Here is a 22,536-nt window from a genome sequence, read left to right on the forward strand (position 1 = left end):
GGACGCCTCTGAACTTGGACTGCTTTTGGTTCTCCTCCGCGCGCACACACAAAGACCAACTGGAACAGAGGCTGGCCCCGGGCTGAGCACTGCGGTTGATCTGCCGGACAGACGCTGGGTATGGGGATGGAGATGGGGATGGGACAAGAAGCACAGGATTGTCCCTCCTTGGGCGACCGGCCTCTTGTGTATAGGTGTATGTGGGTAAAAGTGTGTGTGGGTAAGAGTGCGTGTGGGTGTGGGTGTGGCTGTGGGTTCGGTTTCGGGTTACGAGCCATGAACTGCGCTTAAGTCTGTTGACATCGCATACATGGCCAGTGCAGGCCAGGCCGGGCCGGGCCGGGCCAGGCCTTGCGGTGACGGTGCTGACAGCCAGCAGGGTTGACGGTGGCTCTATCTGCTCTGGTGACTCTCGAGGAGCTGTACAGGATTGCGGGCACAGACAGGACACACTAAACTGCTTGATTATACACGCTCAAATGCTAATGATGAAAATGGAAGCCCCTTCCTCAAGCGGAACCAAACTGAATCGAACTGAAACCACGACTAATGGCCCCCTCTGGCCAAGTGGTTGCGGTTGCGGCTCCCTCAGAAGCGGCTGTTCTGTGCTTTGTTGTGGTGCGATGCGGTGCGGTGCGGTGCGGTGCGGTGCGGTGCGGTGCTGAGGTACCAACACTGCTTTCATGGAACGTTTGGGGGCATGTCCTGGGGGATCCTCCTCAAGGCTCTCAGGTTATCTCGGGCTCGAGTCGCACGCTTTTCACTCTCTCTGTAACCCGAGGAAGTAAGATGAGGCGAAGTGGGACTGGGACTAGGACTGGAACTACTTTTCCGCATCACTTTGCACCAAAAAGTTGTTGCCCCAGCCACGCCCCAGCCGAAGACTCCCCTGCCAAAAGACAGCCTTGTCAGCAGCTGCAGTAGTAACTTGACAGGACTGCTGTGACGCGCTTGAATCCAGGACCTAGGAGCCAGCGGTCCACTGCTCGAATGAATCAGTTTTAATTTGATGCTAACAACAACAGCGGAATTTTGACAACGCCAGAAAGGAGGGGAAAGGAACGCTCCAGTCTGTTGCAGGGAACAGCAAACGCCAGCAAAGACGGAAAGCCATAAGGATAGGAAGGCATCCGGCATCTGGCATCGGCATCTTCTCCTATCTCCTATCTGGGGCGTTGGGGCAGAAGTATCTCGGCTAAGTCGTGACTCAGCATAGTTCCCGTATACCTAAGTGCATGCCACACACATGTCTGCCACGTCTCCACAGAGGAACCCTGTGCACTGCCTGCCTGCCTGGCTGTCTGTGTGCCTGACTGTTAAATATTTCACGTGTAAAACTCATCTGACAAGAGCGCCATGAAAAGCGAAAAATCATCTGGCAACACTTTGATATTCGATAAGATGTTTTTCGAGGGGACTTCCCGCTGTCGTCGTTTCCTTATCGTTGTCTCCTCCTTTGCTCCTTGGCCTCCTCTCATTTGCACCCTCCCGCTGTCCACAGACACAGGAGAATGCTCTGTCTTCTTTCATTTACCCTCCTCCTGTCCATCTTTCTCCTCTTTCGCTCTACTTCTCTCTCTCTCTCTCTCTGTTGTCATTGCCGTCATGCGGATTTTTGGCGCTCTTTATGCGTGTTTGTGTGAGTGTGTGTGTGTGTGTATGCTAGTGTAAGGATGCATGGGTGTATGGGTGCTTCTGTGGGTGGCATGGGTGCCAACTCGTGTGACGTCAAGTTATAAAATATGCGCCAAGTTCCCTGTCAACCAGCCATCCACCCAGCCAGCAGCCACAAGTTTAGTTTTGTTCTGTTGCTGTTTCTGTTGCTGTTGTTTTTCCATATATTACATGGTATTTCTTTTTATTGGCATGCCACGCCCATGTCAGCTCTGTGTGTGTGTGTGATGTGTGTCCTTTGCGTTGGTGAAGCACACAAAGCTCAGCTCAGAGGCAGGAATTCATAATGCACGAAAGTTGGGAAGGGAATTTCGGTGCAGGCAAATTTCGCAGCATAGAAATTTCGAAAAAGTGAATATTAGAAAGAATTTCGGCCAACTGGGACGAGGAATACGAAGAGGAACACGTAGTGGGTCTGAAAAAACATATTTGGTATTTTCATAAATGTTTTCATCGGGGGACCGAAAGAATGATGCACTTGGAATTGCAGCACAGCAGAAAAGGAAAATCTAACCATATCCACCAACCTTTTTTGAATTTTATGTTTTAAGGATGTTCTTCGTTATTCTGGTGCAAATTGTTATTATTCATTTGTATTAATTATTATTCATTTGAATTATTTATGAGAAAGCAAATGGGAAACTGAAAGATAATGATGCTTTGATGGTTTTCTTAGTTTTATTGTTCAAAAATAAAACTCAAAGTTGAAAAATTCAAAAAATCATAGGACGTTGAGAAAAAATTAAAGAAAAATTAAAATTCATTTTAATTTATCAATTAATCAATTTTATTTCAATGTTCCGAACAGACTTAATTTTATGTGTATGGTGTACGGTGTAGAGTGTAGTATGGGGTACAAAGGGGTACAACGGGGAAGCAGTAAATCTACCAACTCTTTCATGTCTACTCACCCTCTGGAGCCTGCTTAGCCAACCGGAATTATCATTGCAATGTTTAATTGTGTGCACGAGATGTAAAACTCGTTCGGAGCGATAGCATGAGGCGCACTGGCAACTGGCTTAGCAGGCCAGGCAATCTTTTGGCATCGATGGCGATGCGGGTACTGCTGCCACTCCTACTCCCACTCCTAGCACTTAGCTCCCTAATCCCCGTGCTGTCCCAGTTACAGTCACAGGCGCGCACCGCCCCCTGTTCCCATTGATCCGGTCCGCCAACCCGCATTAGCAAATCGAATCCGAGCGTATTTTTGCATTATCGAATCCAAGAGCGATGGAGTAGGGAGTAGCAGAGAGCTATCCGTATCCTAATTGTGCTTTATGCCACTTTGGGCACACTCTGGCACCGCACGTCGTTCCACGCGTACGCGTATGTGACAAGATATGGCCGTGCAGTGGAGCGGCGGCAGTGGAGGAGCGGGGTCTACAGAGAAGTCGTGTATGCATTAGATACACTTTCGAGGGCACAAAGAGCGCCCCTGAAAGATTTATGAAGGGGAAAAGCACCAAAGGCAGGCAGGGAGAGAGGTGTCTCCATGCCTGTCGGCGCTATTTCCACTTGCCTGCCTCGAACGTAATGTAAAAAGTTTTCCAAGAATAAGAAGGCACACAGAGGCAGAAGGGGGACAAGGCACCACACGCACACACACACACAAACACACGAACACACGAGCCAGCCACACACTCCACCGCTTCACCGCTCCATCTGCTCTGGATCCTCTTTTGCACTCTATCACTTGCATTGTTGGCAACTCGTGATAACTTGCGATAAAAACGAAGGCAATTGAATGATGCTTAAATGAAATTAATGGATGTTATAATAAGTTGACAGACTTGCCAGTGCACACACCACCCACAGACACAGCCACACCCACACCCACACCCACACCGCCTGCCACCACCCTGCCAACGCCTCTGATGCTGTCAGGGACGACGTCAAGCGAGGACGAATGCGAAGAGACTCAAAGCCAAAGCCAAGTCACAGTTGACAGCTGTCAGCTGACTCCTGCTCTTGGCTGGGCGCTGCCACAACAATAACAACCCCGTGCCTCGCTCTCCCACTGTCCCACTGCTCCACTCCAAGCCCGGGTGCGGCTGGTGGTTGGGGCGTGCTCCTGCGGCAGTCAAATTGAGGCAGCGCTGTGTCAAAATTCAATTTGCACATTACAAAAAGGAAGCCCGCTCTGGCTGTTGCTCTGCTTCCCTGCTCCCTCTCTACGGGAAAATCTCCTTTGTGGCAGCGCAATTTTCGACTTCTTGGGACCAACACTTCCGGACAGGAGGAGTCCGTGGGGTGGATGTGGATGTAGAGGGGTGTTGTGTGTGAGAGGGTGATGGTGATGGAGGACCCACTTCAAAAGGGGACGGTGGACGACCCGCAGTGGCAATTGTGTCCCTCCCGCCCCTACGCTGTGTTGCGTTGCGTTGCGTTACGTTACGTTACGTTATGGGCGTGACGTTATTGGCTACGTTGTAAGGCGTGGTTAATCTGAAGAGGGAGCGTGATTCCAGCTCTGAGCGGCAGAGGACAGGGCACAGGGCAGAGCGATTCTTTCTGCCCCAATAAGTATGCTACAAAAACACACAGAAAGAACAGACAGAGAGAGGAGCTCCACTTCGGTAATGCAATTACAGGGTGTTTAATGCACGCAATTAAAATCGTAATGGACGGACGGGGACGCACTCAGGATTCAAAAATGTTCGCATCAAAGTGTAGAAATTAAATTTTCGGAGTCGCTGGCATCAAGCGCAAGACATAATTCTGTTAAGTGAATTTATATTGTCGATTAAATGCGAACAAAGGTCCGCACAATCCCTCTGCCCTTTACACCCCTCTGTCCCTAACAGCTGGGGGGAACAGTTGCCCAACAAATCAACCATCCATCCATCTATACATCTATCCATCCATCCATCTATCCACCCATCTATCCATCATCCACGACTGCGGTTGGATGTGCGGGCCATGGGCCTATCCATCTAGTCATCCTGCTATGCCATCTGTGTATCTTTCCATCTATCCATCGTTGCTTCCATACGTATCCATGGGCACAGATATCCATCTGTCCCGTACCCGTACCCGTACTCGGTCCGGTGTGGAAATGGTAATTGAATGCATGGATGGTGGATACTGCAGAGTCCACTGCTAGCGGGTAGCAGGGTAGAAAATTAGCAGACCGGCAGACCCGCCGGCTCTCTCCGCCATCTCTGGAATCTGGAATGCAGAGACCAGAAGTAAAGTGATGAAAAAGTTAATTAAACTTTTTGATGAGATTTCACATTCTGCCAAAGCATTGACAGACGACTGACAATTTCCCCACCCCCTCTAACCCCCCACGGAGGATGGGGCGCGGTAGGGATTTTAGATGATGTCATCGAAGCCTCTCACGTTCTCAAGAACTTGGCCAATGTCTTGTCAATTTTGTCGCTCTCATCTTCGAGTGTCTTCTTCCAAAACTTCCAGCCCGGGAAAAACTTCCGAAATTGTCTCTGGTCATGGCTAAACAATGAAATCGATACCACACTCCCCACTCCCCCCGTGGCCCTGATTCTTGTTTCGCAATCTTTTCAATTGAGATTGCATGTGAATTAATTACCACGTGGCGGGCGGCTGTGGTGTGGTGTGGCATCTCCCCAGAAGAAACTCTCAAAAATGACAGGCGAAACGAGGCCGCTGACAACCCTGACGGTACATGCCACCTGCCTACATGCCACCGCCACAACACCTTTAAGTAGGTCAATTAGCGAGGTAGCTGCCTCTCTGTGGCTGCGGCCTTTCATGGGTGCAGACTGAAAAGAATCCACTAACCAATATCAGTCAACAAGCTGCGGCTTTTCTGTTCCACATCTCCCCTTCGAACCCCTCCCCTAACGACACTTGGTAACCCAATAAAACGCTCTGCCTCGGAGGCCTCCTGCGTCCTGCCTCCTGCCTCCTGCCTTGTGCCTCCGGCTCCTGTGGCTAGTAGGTGGCTAATCTGCAATTAATTGCCACACATCTGTACACAAGACACGCACGAACTCCGATTGAGATTGGAATTGGAACGAGCGGCAGTCTCCAGTCTGAAGTGTGATAAAATGCCAAGGGTGGGCGGGAGGTTGTTTTATGGGTCAGGAATGCAAATGGACCGATGGCTAACCCCACTTTTCCCTCTCGTCTCCTCTACCACACAGCTATTCTGAGCACCCTGTGCAAGGAATTCCTTCGGGTGAACGTCTCAGCCATCCTGTACATGATGAACAACGAGCAGTTCGGCCACAGCACCGCCTCGGCCCAGTACTTTCTGCAGCTGGCTGGATATCTGGGTATACCGGTGATCTCATGGAACGCGGATAATTCGGGCCTGGAGCGCCGGGCCTCGCAGTCGACACTGCAACTCCAGCTGGCACCGAGCATCGAGCACCAGAGCGCAGCCATGCTGAGCATCCTGGAGCGCTACAAGTGGCATCAGTTCTCAGTGGTCACCTCACAAATAGCCGGCCACGATGACTTTGTACAGGCGGTGCGCGAGCGTGTGGCCGAGATGCAGGACCACTTCAAATTCACTATCCTCAATTCGATTGTGGTCACGCGGACCAGTGATCTCATGGAGCTGGTCAACAGCGAGGCACGCGTGATGCTCCTCTATGCCACACAGACGGAGGCCATCACCATCCTGCGTGCCGCCGAGGAGATGAAGCTCACCGGCGAGAATTACGTGTGGGTTGTTAGCCAGTCAGTGATCGAAAAGAAGGATGCCCACTCCCAGTTTCCGGTTGGCATGCTGGGCGTTCACTTTGACACCTCCAGTGCGGCCCTAATGAACGAGATCTCCAATGCCATCAAGATCTATAGCTATGGGGTCGAGGCCTATCTCACGGATCCGGCCAATCGGGATCGTCGCCTCACCACACAGTCCCTGTCCTGTGAGGACGAGGGGCGCGGCCGCTGGGATAATGGCGAAATGTAAGGAATCACAAAATATCTAGCAGTTAGAGCTGTTAAACAATTATTATTTTAACGTTTTGTACGTACTTTGCACGAGAAAAAAATAAGGCTTAGGCCTCGATGAGTTGGATGAAAATCCATATACTTGAATCCCTCATACTTGAAAATTGTAATAAAAGCTCAAAATCTTGTTTAAAAATTCATCATACGAAAGGTCACACAATTCTCTTTGCCCCCGATTATTTGTTTTTGATATCGGCACTGCAAATGGCGACTGAAAATTATAAAAGTACACGAAGTCACCAGCCCGCGGATTGAATTTTTAAAAGATTATTGGGGGCTTATTGCAAATTCTAAGTAGATCTACTCATCCCGGTCTACAACCTAATTTTTGTAACGTGCAAACATTTAAATGTTGTGCGGCTATTCAAAGTGGATGATTTTTTCGGTCCCTGCGTTTAACAGCTCTAGTAGGAATGTCCGTCTGTCAGAATGAATGCTAAAGACACAGGATGTGTGAGAGTTGGAAGGAGTCGCATCCATTAGGTTCCTTATTTCACGGGACTTATCGCCATATCTTCCATAGCTTCTTTAAGTACTTGCGCAATGTCTCCATTGAGGGGGATCTGAATAAGCCGAACATTGAGTTCACGGCGGATGGGGACTTGAAGTCTGCCGAGTTGAAGATCATGAATCTGCGGCCCAGTGCCAATAATAAGAATCTCGTTTGGGAGGAGGTAAGTGGCGCTTTCTTCGCATGCTTTGCTCTCACTTTTTACTTTCACCTTTTGACTCACTCTCCTTACTTGATCACTTGCTCCACTCCACTCCGATTCCCCAACGCCACCTGATCACCTGATTACCTGATCAATTCGATCTTCGATCACCTATTTGCACCGCTTTGTACACATGCTGATCCTGCCATGCCACCTCAACCTCAACCTCCACCTCCACCACTCCACGCTCGACTCCTCGGCACTCCACTCGGCATGGATATTGGAATTATGGATTATGGAATGGCGCGCAGATTGGAGTGTGGAAGTCGTGGGAGACACAGAAGCTGGACATACGCGACATCGCGTGGCCAGGTAACTCGCACGCACCGCCCCAAGGCGTGCCCGAGAAGTTCCATTTAAAGATAACATTCCTCGAAGAGGCACCCTATATCAATCTGTCGCCCGCGGATCCAGTGAGTGGCAAGTGCCTGATGGACCGCGGTGTGCTCTGCCGTGTGGCGGCAGACCACGAGATGGCCGCCGATATCGACGTGGGCCAGGCACACCGCAACGAGTCCTTTTACCAATGCTGCAGCGGCTTCTGCATCGATCTGCTCGAGAAATTTGCGGAAGAGCTGGGCTTCACCTACGAGCTGGTGCGGGTCGAAGATGGTAAATGGGGTACACTTGAGAATGGAAAATGGAACGGGCTGATCGCCGATCTGGTCAACCGCAAGACGGACATGGTCCTCACCTCGCTCATGATCAACACGGAACGTGAGGCGGTTGTTGACTTCAGTGAGCCATTCATGGAGACGGGCATCGCCATTGTGGTGGCCAAGCGGACGGGCATTATATCGCCCACGGCCTTCCTTGAGCCCTTCGATACGGCCTCGTGGATGCTGGTAAGTCTCAGATCTCTCTCAATCTCTATCTCCCAGTCACAGTCCGGTAAGTCGTTTCTTTTTCCTTTTTCCCTTTTCCCTCATACTCTGGCGTCTGTGTGATCAGGTGGGTATCGTGGCCATCCAGGCAGCCACCTTCATGATCTTCCTGTTCGAGTGGCTCTCGCCCAGCGGCTACGACATGAAGCTCTATCTGCAGAACACCAACGTAACCCCCTACCGCTTCTCCCTGTTCCGCACGTACTGGCTCGTCTGGGCCGTACTCTTCCAAGCGGCTGTCCATGTGGACTCACCCCGCGGCTTCACCTCTCGCTTCATGACCAACGTGTGGGCCCTCTTCGCTGTGGTCTTTCTTGCCATATACACTGCCAACCTTGCAGCCTTCATGATAACCAGGTAAGACACTTCGATTCTACGACTCCACTGCTCCTCCAACGATCGAGATCACTGATCTTTCCCCTGATCTGGCTCTCCAGGGAAGAGTTTCACGAGTTTAGCGGCCTCAACGACAGCCGCCTGGTGCATCCGACCTCGCACAAGCCCTCGTTCAAGTTCGGCACGATACCCTACAGCCACACGGACTCGACCATCCACAAGTATTTTGGGAATATGCATCTATACATGAAGAAGTGAGTCCCAACTGCCAATCCTAGATCTCAATCAACTCTCAACTCTTCCGCTTGCTATTAGCTATAATAAAACGAGCGTGGCCGATGGCGTGGCTGCCGTGCTCAATGGCAACCTGGACTCTTTCATCTATGATGGGACGGTGCTCGACTATCTGGTGGCCCAGGACGAGGACTGCCGCCTGATGACCGTCGGCAGCTGGTATGCCATGACGGGTAAGCATCAGGACATCAAGGCGTCAGGCATTCCTTTGTGCATCCCTCTCTCCATCTTGATTTCTATCCCATGTCCGTAGGGTACGGCCTGGCATTTAGCCGCAACTCCAAGTACGTGCAGATGTTTAACAAGCGGCTGCTCGAGTTCCGGGCAAACGGGGACCTGGAGCGGCTGAGACGCTACTGGATGACGGGCACGTGTAGACCGGGTAAGCAGGAGCATAAGTCCTCGGATCCGCTGGCCCTGGAGCAGTTCTTGTCCGCTTTCCTGCTTCTGATGGCCGGCATTCTACTGGCCGCGCTGCTCCTGCTGCTCGAGCATGTCTATTTCAAGTACATACGAACGCGGCTAGCCAAGAAGGATGGGGGCCACTGTTGTGCCCTCATCTCGCTCTCCATGGGCAAGTCGCTGACCTTTCGCGGCGCCGTCTTCGAGGCCACCGAGATCCTCAAGAAGCATCGCTGCAATGATCCCATCTGCGACACTCACTTATGGAAGGTCAAGCACGAGCTGGACATGTCACGGCTGCGAGTGCGCCAGCTGGAGAAGGTTATGGACAAGCACGGCATCAAGGCGCCGCAGCTGAGGTGAGTCTCCCAATCCCTTTCCAGCGATTACCCAATTACCCCATCTCCCAATACACCAGCGATCAGGCTCTATTCATCTGTTTTGCCATCTATCTTTTTTCGCTTCTGATTACAGGCTGGCTTCGTCATCGGATCTGCTGAACCATCATCATCTGAAGGAGCGACCGCCGCTGCTGGGAAACCTTAGTTTGGCTGCAAGCGCCCAAGATCTATACAGGTGGTAAGTTTTCTTTGTGCATGAGCCCCTTACTACCAGGCGGACTGGACCTCTAGGTCCTTCCCCATCCCATCCTGCACGCATCTGCACCTTCAGTTAGTCCTCCTATTCGCTGTCGTAATTAAATTAAGCAATTGCCTAAGATAACATTCCTGTCCGGTCCAGTTCGGTGTTTTTGTTCTTTCTGTAGTACTGGGAATGGGAATGGGACTCCGCTAATGATGTCTGGCAGCTGCTACACACAGCTCCCAACCCACAGCCCATCGCCCAGCACCCAGCACCCACTACCCGCATCCGCTTCCGCATCCACACCCTGGGGGCTGCTTTTCTCTGGTTGCTGCTTCTAATATAAATATATGGAAATGACTTTATTAAATTACTTTATCTCGGTTCCTGATTCGATGTCGACCAACAGGCGAACACACAGACCTAGGGACGGGAGCGAGAACGAGAAGGAGAATGAGAACAGGAACAAGAGTACCTCACTGGTTATAGTCTTTAGTTATAGCACAATTTCCGACAGTTCCTGTTGTCATTCATTTGGTTAGTTCTCTCCTTCTATTTTCTATATGTATGTCCATGTGTGTGAGGAGAGTGTGTGTGTGTGGGTCCTTCCATTTGCATATCATTCACAATGGGGTTGAACGTACATACGGCTGGGCTTTTGGAGAAGGATGTGGAAACGTTTTACGACCCTTCATACTGCACATTTCCTTCGTTGGCTCTAGTCCACTGTCATTCCCCCAATTAACAGATCAGGGAAGTGGCCTGGGCAGGGCAGTTCAGCCTGAATTTGCATCAACATTTCCATCTCCATCAGAATCAGGAGCTCATCAGTGACCAGTGGCCGGTGGCCACAACCCGTACAAGTATATGTATTTGGTACCCCTAACCTAACGTTCGGTCGGTCATTCAGTCAGTCTGTCACTGTGTCAGTCAGTGAGTCAATCATTTACTCGTCCATTCCTGGCTAAAACCCCAGCCACAATGCACATAATCGTACTCGTCTTCGTGCTCGTACTCGTACTCGTACTCGTATGGCGTGTATGGGTTGCACCTTTCACCCGCCCGACCCACTTCCGGTGACATATACTCGTATAGACCCGCCAGCCCCCAACCGCAGTGCGAATATTACTTTTTGCCCTCTATACCCCGGCTCAGACCCCTCATTCTACCCTGTTCTTTTGAATGGAATTAGGGTGTTTATGGGCCGCAGCCCAAGGCAGCCACAGGCATCAGGCACCGAGCACCGGGCACCGAGCACGGGGCATCGGACAGCAGCTTTATCCTCAACCACACATTGTGATTATTTAGTTACTGGCCCCGGCAGGGCCAGGCGCCCGAGAGGATACGAGGATATCTATGGCATTTGCCTGGCAACAACAGATAAAACACAAGTTAATTACCCTTTTTGGATTCTGGCCGGCATGTCCATATCCCTCCCGACAGCCATTAAACAAGGTGTATCGCCAGATGAAAGCTAACTTAATTATTGGCAGCACTATAGGCCAGAGGTTTTTGTGGTTTAAAACATTTAAGCCAGGAAGCCGCTAGAACTGCTAGAACTGTAGCCGTAATTCCAAACAACTCGATTTACTTCGATAAAAATGCAGTTCAAGATGGTAGGAACAAGTCGATTTGTATAACTCTGTCTACTTAAGAGTCGTATGGGTTGATTCACAGTGCTTCCTGTCCTCTTAATAAAAATTGTAATTCTTTTCAATTAATGTCCGTGTGAAATCGAGCTGTTTCCAAATCCAATACGAGAGCGGACAGGAAATCGTTTGGTCTTGTGACTTATGGATTTCCATTTTGAATGCTAATCCAATAGGAAATTGAACACGTTTGAATTCAATTGGCAGGACTTTTGGAAATATTAGAAATATTTTCGCCTCTGAATCTGCCATGCAAAATGGTGCCTTCGATAATAATTAAGCGCCAATCACATGCCATCGCACAGCCGTGCAGGGCTCAAATTTCGAAATAAAATTACCGGAGATCCAACATTCAGTCGTAGGAGGCCGGGTTCAAAAACTCTCTTCTATTATTTGCAGCTTCGTTCTCTGGCAACAATTGCCAATCCGATTCGACTGGCAACAATTGCCGTATATTTTTGAAGTCGTTTAAACCGTGTAAACCGTAGACGTCCACATTTGTGGCTGCCAAAATATCTCTTTATTTACATATGTTTTGAGTGTATAGATCTCGGAAAATGCGTTCAATACAAGCATTTTGCAAATCAACAATTCTGCTTAAAATTGTTTATTATCTATTATTCATTTATTATCATTATTATTATTATTATTATTTGTAATTTGTAAAAAACTGAAGTTGATGTTACGCATTTCGAAAACGAAGCTCTGACAGTTTCCATGATGGCCATGCGGTACCAAGATCAGATAGTCCTGCCCTGGCTGGTAGAGACGTCCCGACTTTCCCGACTCCCCGCTCGTGTCATTTGCCTGTTCTGGTTGCATTGTCCTGTGGTACATGCATGTTTAGGATTCACACGGACGCACGGACCCGCACCAGCACCCGTACAGTCCGACATTTGCATTAATTACAGGCATGTAAACAGTCCGAGAGCTTTGCTAACCAAGAGTCCGAGTCTTTATGTCCGTGTTTGTCCGTGTCTGGTTAAGATCCGGATGCGGATGGAAGAGGTAGTTGGAGTGGGAGAGGGAGTGGAGGTGGGGGTACGTACTATTTATGTATGTGCCATTCTCTGCGGTTGTGGCAGTCGTGCATTGTGCGTCGTGTCCCGTGCCCCGTGCCCCAAGCCCCATGCCCCACCGTTGTGTGTGCGTTATGGCGTGCCAAAGATTTATCCACCGCTGCGAATGGAATGGAAAGTTATTTATGTCGGCTTTTGTTGTTGGCCAAACAAAGCGTCGATGGAGGAGGCCCCTGTGCCTGTGCTATCCCATTCCAGATGCGACCAATTCGTATCGAGGAATCTCCGGCTGCCCGCAACGGCTCCTCCTCAGGCTCTGCCTCTTAGCAAGCACCTTTCTTGGGTGCACCCCATGCATGCTCATCATTATGGATGCTGCTGGAATCTGCTTTCAGCTCAGGTTTCTCGAGTTGACTTTTGGCCCCTTGACTTTTTGGCTTTTATGTTGTCCGTCCTTACGCTTCTTAGGGGGAGGGGGGCCAGAGAGAACCAACTTTCCAGCAAATTGCGCAAATTAAGTTCGCGCGGAAAAGCGAGGGAAAATTTGCCTCAAATTTTAAAACAAAATACGAGTAAGGGTACGGGTACGGGTATGAGTTTCCCATTCATCTCATCTCGTCCCGTCAGTGGCTCGTTCGCCGGGGAAAACATGGAAAACACTTCAAAAAGTTCAACCCAAAAAGTCAGGCAACATGTGTTCCCTTTTTTTTACCATGGAGATGAGGTGGAAAGAGTTGGATAGCCCTTGGATGGGGCTGATCGTGTCACCCGCCCATCTCTAGCGCTCTAAGGGTTTCGGTTACCCATGGTCCCATTCCTCGTGAAAACCCCCATTTGGATGATTCGCTTTTCGCATTTACTTTTTGGCACTAATTTATTTACATGCGAACCCTTGAGGGCTCCGCCCCCAATTGGACGCTGATTGATTGATGATGCTTTAGATCCTGGGCTTCCAATGTGGCCCTGTCCCCAAAGTACACCTATTGCTGGTTTTCCTACACCCATTCTCATTCCATTTCATTTCGATCTGTATATATACATACGCACACACATATGTACATCCATATGTATGTACATACAACCCCATCGTGCTCTCCCTCCTGTCTCATGAAGAGGGATGGCAGAAAGAGAGGGAGAGAGGGAGAGAGGCGTCTGCCTTGACACACATTCCCCCATTGTTTGTCGAACTGTGACTGGAACTGGGGGAAGCATAAAAACGGCCATAACAATGAGAGTCTGATTACTATTTGTCACATTTTTTTTGTTTTTATTGGTTGGCAGGCTAATTAGCATAGTCCTGCCTGTCCCGGAACGCATGTCCTGCACCACCGAGCCCCCCCTCCCAAACCCTTTAAGTGCACCATTTCTATTTAGCATGCATGCTTCGTATTAACCATTATCCATTAGCATCACCCCGAATACCCCACTAACTTTCTCGTGTGTACCATTTGCCCGTTGGATCCCGAAGGTCGTACAAGACGGAGGTCGCCGAGATGGAGACGGTGCTCTGAAGCGTTCCAGCCAGAGGAGAGGCGGACAGATCGCAGCTGGAATTAAGGCTGGAAGCTGGGCTCTGGAAGCGCCGCACTGGGGGACTGCAGCTAGACCTGTTTCCAGAGTGCGTTTTCCAATGCGTTCCAATAAGCACGCACACAAACACACCATACGTAGCCACAAGTTTTTTTACAGTTACTCGAGAACATTCGCCTCACAGCGCCCCCGGCCAACCGGCGCTTGGAGGGCGGGTGCCCCTGCCTAATCAAAATCAATGTTTCAAATAATATGTAAACTGAAAGCTTTTTAAAAGTTAAAGAATATCGGAGGAATAACCAAATAAAATGAGCACGAGAAAGAGAAAGAAATTGAAAGAAAAAGAAAACCCGAAGCGCCTCACACAAGCCAAAGTTGCACAAAATAAAAGCCAAGCCAAAAATTCAAAGATTGTAAAAAGTAAAGCCAAAAACTAACTAAACATTAAACTAACAGTTAGAGCAGCAGCACTTCATACAAATAAGTTTTAATAAAGAGAGAGCGGCGCTCCAGGAAAGAGAACAAAAAGAGAAGAAAATAGAAAGCGCAGAGAACAGAAGAGAAGAGAAACGAAGAAAGGGCGAAGTCAACCGTTACTTTTTGGGCGATTGAACTTGTGAAATGTTAACAATGAGATAAAGAGAGCAGGCAGAGAGTAGAGAGAGCAATGAGCGAGAGTCAGATGTGACCTACACGTGAATAAATTTTCTATATAATTCGTTTAATTGTTTGTGATTGTTGTTTTCGGTTGTTGGTTTTATTCATTTTTTTTTTATAATTAATATTTATACTCAACTAGGCGTATAGCTAATTATGTCTATATATATACATATATACATATGTATGTATGTAGGTATGCATACAAAAGAGATGGGCGGTACAGCCCCAGGTGCAGCCCCAGCATAATACTATATACACCTTAAAATATTTATATGTATATTTACCTTGCTATTATTACGACGATATAAATGTTATTGCATGTACACGTACATATACACATATACATACATATGCATATACACATGGAAGAAATCCAACCAATATACCATACAAACATATGTATAGTTAAATATATACATAGTACATACATATATATTTTTACTGATTTTGCTTAGGTGCCGCTGCCACAAAGAGAAGGAGAATAAAAATAAAATAAAATGTAAAAGAGGTTCGAGTCTCACTAGGAGATAATAACGAATCACGAAACACGGACTAGGCGCTTCCCCTTAAGTTGCTTGCCCTTCCGCTTCGCTAGAACTTTCATTTCGCTTGCTCGTCTAAGAGGACCCCGCCCCCTGTCTAACCGCATCAGCCACCCCCTTGTACCGCGCTTAAAGCTAAACTAAATGCGAAATTCTGCTTTATAATTCAACTCTTGTGTGTGGTGTGTGGTTGAAAGTTAATGCCACCACCCAGGTGTGATTATGTCTGTATACAGGGTGAGGCATTCATGTTGTGTTGTGAGTGCTCTTTGGAAAGAAAGTACTCGTACTTACATATGTATGTACATATGATGTATAATAAACAGAATGTAAGGCAGTCCCAGAGCGGTAGTGGCTTGCATTCCGACATATACATACATATGTACATACATACATATGTACATATAGTATCTTGTTCCAGGCCGCTCACTCACACGTTTTCGAGCACACACACTCTCTTACTCATGCACACACGCAAACACAAAACCCACTCCCCCCCCCCCCCCACCCACCCCTCTCACACACACACACACACACACTTGAATAAGAAAGAGATGCAAAATATTTATAAATTATTCTTGTGGATGGACTAAACGTGCTTAAATCCAAACTAAAGTAAAAACTCGAAAATCGAATTAAATGTGTACAAAAAGTTAAACGATTAAATGGATTAACTAATCAAGTCGATAAATATACACGCCACTCACAGAACTAAACGAGAGCTAAATAATGAGAACTTCCAAAGAAGTAACGAGATAACTGTCTGTTTTGTGTTGATATTCGTTTATATGTATGTATGTGTCTTCTAAGTGTTTAGCGAGGAGTATATTCCTAACCGAAAAAAAAACAAAAAAGTAAAAAAACAAATGAGAAAACAAAAACATAAAAAAGAGTATATGTATGTATGTACGGTTGTCTACTTAACGAGCAAAATTAAATGATACAGTTATAAGTCGGTGTGAATATCCTTCCCCCCGTCCCATGCCTCACAGACACACACAAACCCCTTCCCACTAATTACCATCTGATGAAAAAAACTTTAAATACAAATAACAAATAACGCGCGTATATGCATGAATGTGTATTCATACATATATGTATGTATGCGTGTGCTTCTTTGAGACTCCTTGTTTGATGCCATCTCTGTTCAATTATACATACATAGGTCGTTAGGCAACGGCAAACGAATAAGTAGTTGAACTGGACTATTAATATTCTGTTAAATATATGTACTTGCGTTATTGGTTCCATTCCCCCCACTTTCCGTTCAAAACGATAAGAGGAGAGAACGAAACAGCAACAACACAAGAGACTCGACAAACGAACTGGACGAAACGGACAAACAGCAAACAGCAAAAAAGCAAAAGCAAACAATGTTAACAGCCAAAAACCAGAAAGAAAAAGAGATGGAGAGAGAGAGAGAGAGAGAGAGGGAAACTTATTGAGTTTTATTTGCAAAAGAGTGATTTTTTGTAGTGAAAATATTTTATACACACGTTACGGATGGATTGTATGGATCGGAGGAGGGGAGAACATAGCGAAATGTTAATTATTACGTATATGTATATATTTTTTAAGACAAATTGTTCAGATTTATTATACGAGTAATAACAAAAAGTAAAACAAAACAACAACAACAACAACAACAAGAACAAAACCGATGAAAAACAATGCGGCCAACAACAATTTAGTGTTAAAAAAAAGCCAACAAACAAATGGCAGCTGAGGTGGCAGATGGCTGCAGAAAGGAGAAGCACGAGAGGGAAGAGAAAACAAACCTTTACGGACAAATTAAAACAAGTAAAACAAGTTAACATTACATTGTATAAGTAGTTAGTAATTTAAAACTAAACCCGAAAAATAAGCTAAAAGTCACGAAAAATTATACTAAACCAACAAAAAAAAACAAACAAACAAAAAACAAAACGGTTTATGTATACAAACGATGTTTTTTTATTATTATTAATGTTGTTAAGTTACGATAAAGATAAAGAATAATTGTACGGCCGAAGCCAGAATACACCCACAATACAACACTCGCAGTCATGCTCACCCACACCCATACATAAGAACACCCAAAAAACGAGTGCATTTTGTTAGATGTTAAACATAAAAAAAATGGAAATCGAAATAAATTTTTAAATGTCAGGTATCTCTTCAAGCATAACGAATAACGAAGGAAAGAGATATAAATCTAAATCTAAATGACAAAATAAAGGAAATAAGCGAAGAGATCGCATTTCAAGTTACTAAAAAAACACACACACACAATTTTTTAACCAAGCCAGAAGTGAACGAACAAATATTCACGTACATAAACTAAGCAAATTTTCATTGCAGGCCAGCTGAATGTGTGGAATATGCAAACATTGTTGTGGTAGTTACCGAAGGCGAGGAAACATACACGTAAATTAAAATATAAACAAACCAACTTGCAATAAATGTGTATACCTTACGAGTTTTCGGCTTTTTGTGGGGCCGAGTTTTAGAAAATTGCCTGTTGCGTGCATGTTTCCCAAAATGCGACCGACTCGAAAACATTTTGCTGTTGTTTTCTGTTGTGTGTCTGCTGCTTCCCGCAATGAGAAATCTAATTTAAAAGATACCAAATTTTAAATTATGGAGTTTTTTGACTTCCCCTCACGTGCGGGAAAGACTCCGAGGCACTTGGGACGGGGGATGCCATGCGGCAGCGTCCGATACGCAATTTTGTGGCGGAAATACTGAATGTCAAAAGCCTTTGGGATAGAGAGAGGTTACATAACACGCAATTCTAGGGTCCAACACTTCGGCTAAGATCTGAGACCGATTTTGGATAATTCTCAATTTATTTCCTCAGCCGAGATCGGAACTTAAACGTGAAGCCTTGGTGGGAAAATGCAGATGATACTCCCGTAGCAGGCACACGCTGTTTCTTTGAATATTTTTTCGCTTAGAAAGTCGCACTGAGGTGATATCTTAAAAATTCAAATTTGGCTCCCAGTTTCATAGTAGCCAGCCTTTAACACACACACACTTTGGCTTTTAAATGCTTTAACTATCGATACTTCTATCGAAGAAGTGCCATCACATCCTATTTGTTTGACCTATTTTGCTAAAACCTTGTTTTAGACAAAATACAAGAAAAGCAAGGACTAAAAACTAGCCAGTTAAGTAGAAAATTGTTTCATCAATGGGCTAAAATTATGTGGGCATGGCTAAATATTATATATAGCTGAGAGTATTCCACGGAAGATTAAAAACGAGGAATATATATAATAGAACTTGAATTTGGCAGTATATTTACGGTATATTTTGAAAATGAGGTGGTATGTTACGGTGCTGTTCTGAGGGTCATACTGTAGAAATACTGGTTTTCGCCGCGCTCCCATGGTATTTTTGTCAATTTCATCAATCTATTAATTTAATTTTCAATGTTATATAAAAATCCAATAAATGCAAGTATTTCGAATAGGCCAATCATGTATAGAATTGATTCATCAATCGTACAAAATTGAGTGGGCATGGCTAAATATTCCATATAGATAGTATTATTCAACGGAACAAAGAATTGGTCGTTTTTTGAATCGAATTTGAGTTCGCCGCAGTTCGCCGCAGTTTCGCTTTAGCAACAATGAGTCTCGTTCCATACACAATGTTGCACATTCCATACACACTGTTGCGGCAACATTTACTTGAAAACCGTGTTTTAGTCAAAATACAATAAAAGCAAGGACTAAAAACTAACCAATTGTGTAGAAAATTGATTCATTAATTATAAAATTATGTGGGCATAGATAAAGGCCCGGTTGACAACATTTAAATCCTTGTCGCTCACATTCAAAAAAGTTCGATTTGGCGCGCTACACTCGGTATATTTTTCAAATGAGACCGTATATTTCGGTGCTGTTCTGAGGGTCATACTGTAGATATACTGGTTTTCGCCGCGCTACCATGGTATTTTTGTCAATTTCATCAATCTATTAATTTAATTTTCAATGTTATATAAAAATCCAATAAATGCAAGTATTTCGAATAGTCCAATCATGTATAGAATTGATTCATCAATCGTACAAAATTGAGTGGGCATGGCTAAATATTCCATATAGATAGTATTATTCAACGGAACAAAGAATTGGTCGTTTTTTGAATCGAATTTGAGTTCGCCGCAGTTCGCCGCAGTTTCGCTTTAGCAACAATGAGTCTCGTTCCATACACAATGTTGCACATTCCATACACACTGTTGCGGCAACATTTACTTGAAAACCGTGTTTTAGTCAAAATACAATAAAAGCAAGGACTAAAAACTAACCAATTGTGTAGAAAATTGATTCATTAATTATAAAATTATGTGGGCATAGATAAAGGCCCGGTTGACAACATTTAAATCCTTGTCGCTCACATTCAAAAAAGTTCGATTTGGCGCGCTACACTCGGTATATTTTTCAAATGAGACCGTATATTTCGGTGCTGTTCTGAGGGTCATACTGTAGATATACTGGTTTTCGCCGCGCTACCATGGTATTTTTGTCAATTTCATCAATCTATTCATTTAATTTTCAATGTTGTATAAAAATCCAATAAATGCAAGTATTTCGAATAGTCCAATCATGTATAGAATTGATTCATCAATCGTACAAAACTGAGTGGGCATGGCTAAATATTCCATATAGATAGTATTATTCAACGGAACAAAGAATTGGTCGTTTTTTGAATCGAATTTGAGTTCGCCGCAGTTCGCCGCAGTTTCGCTTTAGCAACAATGAGTCTCGTTCCATACACAATGTTGCACATTCCATACACACTGTTGCGGCAACATTTACTTGAAACCCGTATTTTAGTCAAAATAAATTACGTAAAGGTAATTAAAAGAAGCAATCTTGTAGAAAATGCATTTGTCTATGGGATAAAGCTAAGTGGGCATCTATAGCTTGAAATATAGGCAATACCCGATTCGCCGCAGTTTCGCTTTTGCAACAATGAGTCCCATTCCATACACAAACATGTTGCTAATTCCATGCACACATACCCTGGGGGAAATGGATGTTATAGAATTGAGGAAATGTTTGTCATCGCAGGCTCAGTAGGTATCAGGATCGACATAAATATATACAAGATACTAATAATACACATGAATAAGTCAAAAACATATCAATTTGAGAAAAGGTCTTAATAAATTTCGTTTGATCTACATATAAAATTAACGAAATAGGGTGCACAAAGACCTATACACGCATCATGTCACCAAATACTAGCAACACTGCGACTGTTTTTTTTTGTTGAACTTTTTCACTTAAACCTTTTTTTACAATAAATACAATAAAAGCAAGGATTAAAAGCTATCCAATCTTGTAGAAAATTTATTCATCAATGGGCTAAAATTATGTGGGCACGGCTAAATGTTCCATATACCTACTAATATTCGACGGAATATCAAAAACGAGGAATATGCAAAATAGAACTTGAATTCGTCAGTATATTTACGGTATATTTTCAAATGAGAAGGTATATATCGGTATATTTCCGAGAGTCGGACCGTATGTGTTTCATCGATACCTCCGCGATAACACAGTTTCTCCGCCATTTTGTCAACACTCCCAGCGGCATCCAAACGTGAGTTCCGTGCCACCCAAATTGTTAATATTTAAGGAAAATGTGGATGGGACTGTGCAGTGGTGAAATCCAAACCACATAGGCAAAGCCCAGCAATGTGCAATCATGGGCAGTACATATTGTGTGATTTTTGCACATTTTGATAGGTGGAGCACGTGGAAGTGAAAATGAATTAGGTTATGTTGAGGCGACGGGAGCTAACACGAGTTTTTATTTCCACTTCACAGGTTCCGTAACTCTTTCCACGTTAAAATGTCGGGAGGCTTAGATATCTTGTCCCTCAAAGAGGATGACATTACCAAGATGTTGGTTGCCACCACCCACTTGGGGTCGGAGAACGTCAACTTCCAGATGGAGCAGTACGTGTACAAGCGTCGCGCCGATGGTGTTAACATCATCAACCTGGGCAAGACCTGGGAGAAGCTCCAGCTGGCCGCTCGCGCCATCGTGGCCATTGAGAACGCCTCAGATGTAAGTTTTTACTCCGCTGTTGTGCGCCTAGCTCTATATTCTGCTTTTGTGAGGACCGGCGGAGTGGTTCATATGATGATTTTTTTATCTTTCGGGTATGAAATGCAATGATTTCAACTTAAAGCTGATATGCCACGCCTCACAAGCCCACAGAAAAGCCAGGGTTCCACAGTCGCAGTAAAATGCAGATAACTAATTTTCTCCTTTCATTCGACAGGTCTTCGTCATCTCGTCGCGTCCCATCGGCCAGCGCGCTGTGCTGAAGTTCGCCAAGTACACAGACACAACTCCCATTGCTGGCCGCTTCACACCCGGTGCCTTCACCAATCAGATCCAGCCCGCTTTCCGCGAGCCCCGTCTCTTGGTTGTCACCGACCCCATGACCGATCACCAGCCCATCATGGAGGCCTCGTACGTGAACATCCCCGTGATTGCCTTCACCAACACAGACTCGCCTTTGCGCTACATTGATATTGCTATTCCATGCAACAACAAGTCTGCCCACTCCATTGGTCTGATGTGGTGGCTGTTGGCCCGTGAGGTGCTCCGTCTGCGTGGCACCATCTCGCGCACCGTCGAGTGGCCTGTGGTCGTTGACTTGTACTTCTACCGCGATCCTGAGGAGGCTGAGAAGGAGGAGGCCGCCGCCAAGGAGCTGCTGCCACCACCCAAGATCGAGGAGGTTGTCGACCATCCCGTCGAGGAGACCACCAACTGGGCCGATGAGGTCGCCGCCGAGACTGTTGGTGGTGTGGAGGACTGGAATGAGGATACCGTCAAGACCTCCTGGGGAAGTGATGGCCAGTTCTAAGATGATGACAGCTCAACATCTCATGTTGAACGATTCTTCTACAACATAAATAAACATCTATTTATGTTTCCCCCGAAAATTACCACGTGTTCGACATTTTTATTTTCTGTGGCTTGGCTTAGAGGGAGAAAGATAGCTAGCTAGCGTCTGATGCTGCACTCTGCATACATATGCAGCAGGGATTAGAAAGGGATGGCACATGTTGTACAGCAATTGTGTGTTCCTATCAATTTAGGGATATTATATTTATTAATTTGAGATTTCTGCACAGTGATCTTTTGTAAATAATTGGAAATTGGTATTTGAAAACTTGTTTCGGTCGGCAATGGCGAGCGTCCCTTCCCCCGCACAAATTCAACGCGAAAATCGCCGCAACAAGTCACTTATTTAGTGTCTTTTCCATCCGTTCCCAACACACATTTAATTCCACAGA

At 45.8% G+C, this 22,536-nt stretch overlaps 2 protein-coding genes across 4 annotated transcripts in view; both read left to right on the forward strand.

Annotated features, from left to right (window-relative positions):
* Positions 1-17,684, forward strand: part of LOC108153626 (glutamate receptor ionotropic, NMDA 2B) — a 30,000-nt gene extending 12,316 nt beyond the window's left edge. For 2 of the 3 annotated variants that reach the window (XM_017283730.2, XM_017283729.2), the window contains exons 3-11: positions 5,802-6,573; positions 7,142-7,292; positions 7,583-8,176; positions 8,283-8,572; positions 8,653-8,805; positions 8,867-9,018; positions 9,099-9,606; positions 9,722-9,826; positions 13,966-17,684. In XM_017283730.2, the coding sequence (XP_017139219.1) occupies positions 5,802-6,573; positions 7,142-7,292; positions 7,583-8,176; positions 8,283-8,572; positions 8,653-8,805; positions 8,867-9,018; positions 9,099-9,606; positions 9,722-9,826; positions 13,966-14,008 (2,768 nt within the window). In that variant the 3' untranslated portion in view covers positions 14,009-17,684. The remainder of the gene's footprint in view (positions 1-5,801; positions 6,574-7,141; positions 7,293-7,582; positions 8,177-8,282; positions 8,573-8,652; positions 8,806-8,866; positions 9,019-9,098; positions 9,607-9,721; positions 9,827-13,965) is intronic. The other variant, XM_017283731.2, reaches the window with a different exon arrangement.
* A 3,039-nt stretch (positions 17,685-20,723) lies between these two features.
* LOC108151465 (40S ribosomal protein SA) lies at positions 20,724-22,182 on the forward strand. Its single transcript, XM_017280087.2, has 3 exons — positions 20,724-20,821; positions 21,049-21,292; positions 21,510-22,182. Exons 1-3 carry the CDS (start codon positions 20,748-20,750, stop codon positions 22,101-22,103), a joined length of 912 nt encoding a protein of 303 aa, XP_017135576.1. The 5' UTR covers positions 20,724-20,747; the 3' UTR covers positions 22,104-22,182.
* The last annotated feature ends 354 nt before the right edge of the window (positions 22,183-22,536 follow it).

The sequence above is a fragment of the Drosophila miranda genome, chromosome XR, assembly GCF_003369915.1.
Source record: "Drosophila miranda strain MSH22 chromosome XR, D.miranda_PacBio2.1, whole genome shotgun sequence".
Taxonomy (NCBI): Eukaryota; Metazoa; Arthropoda; class Insecta; order Diptera; family Drosophilidae; genus Drosophila; species Drosophila miranda.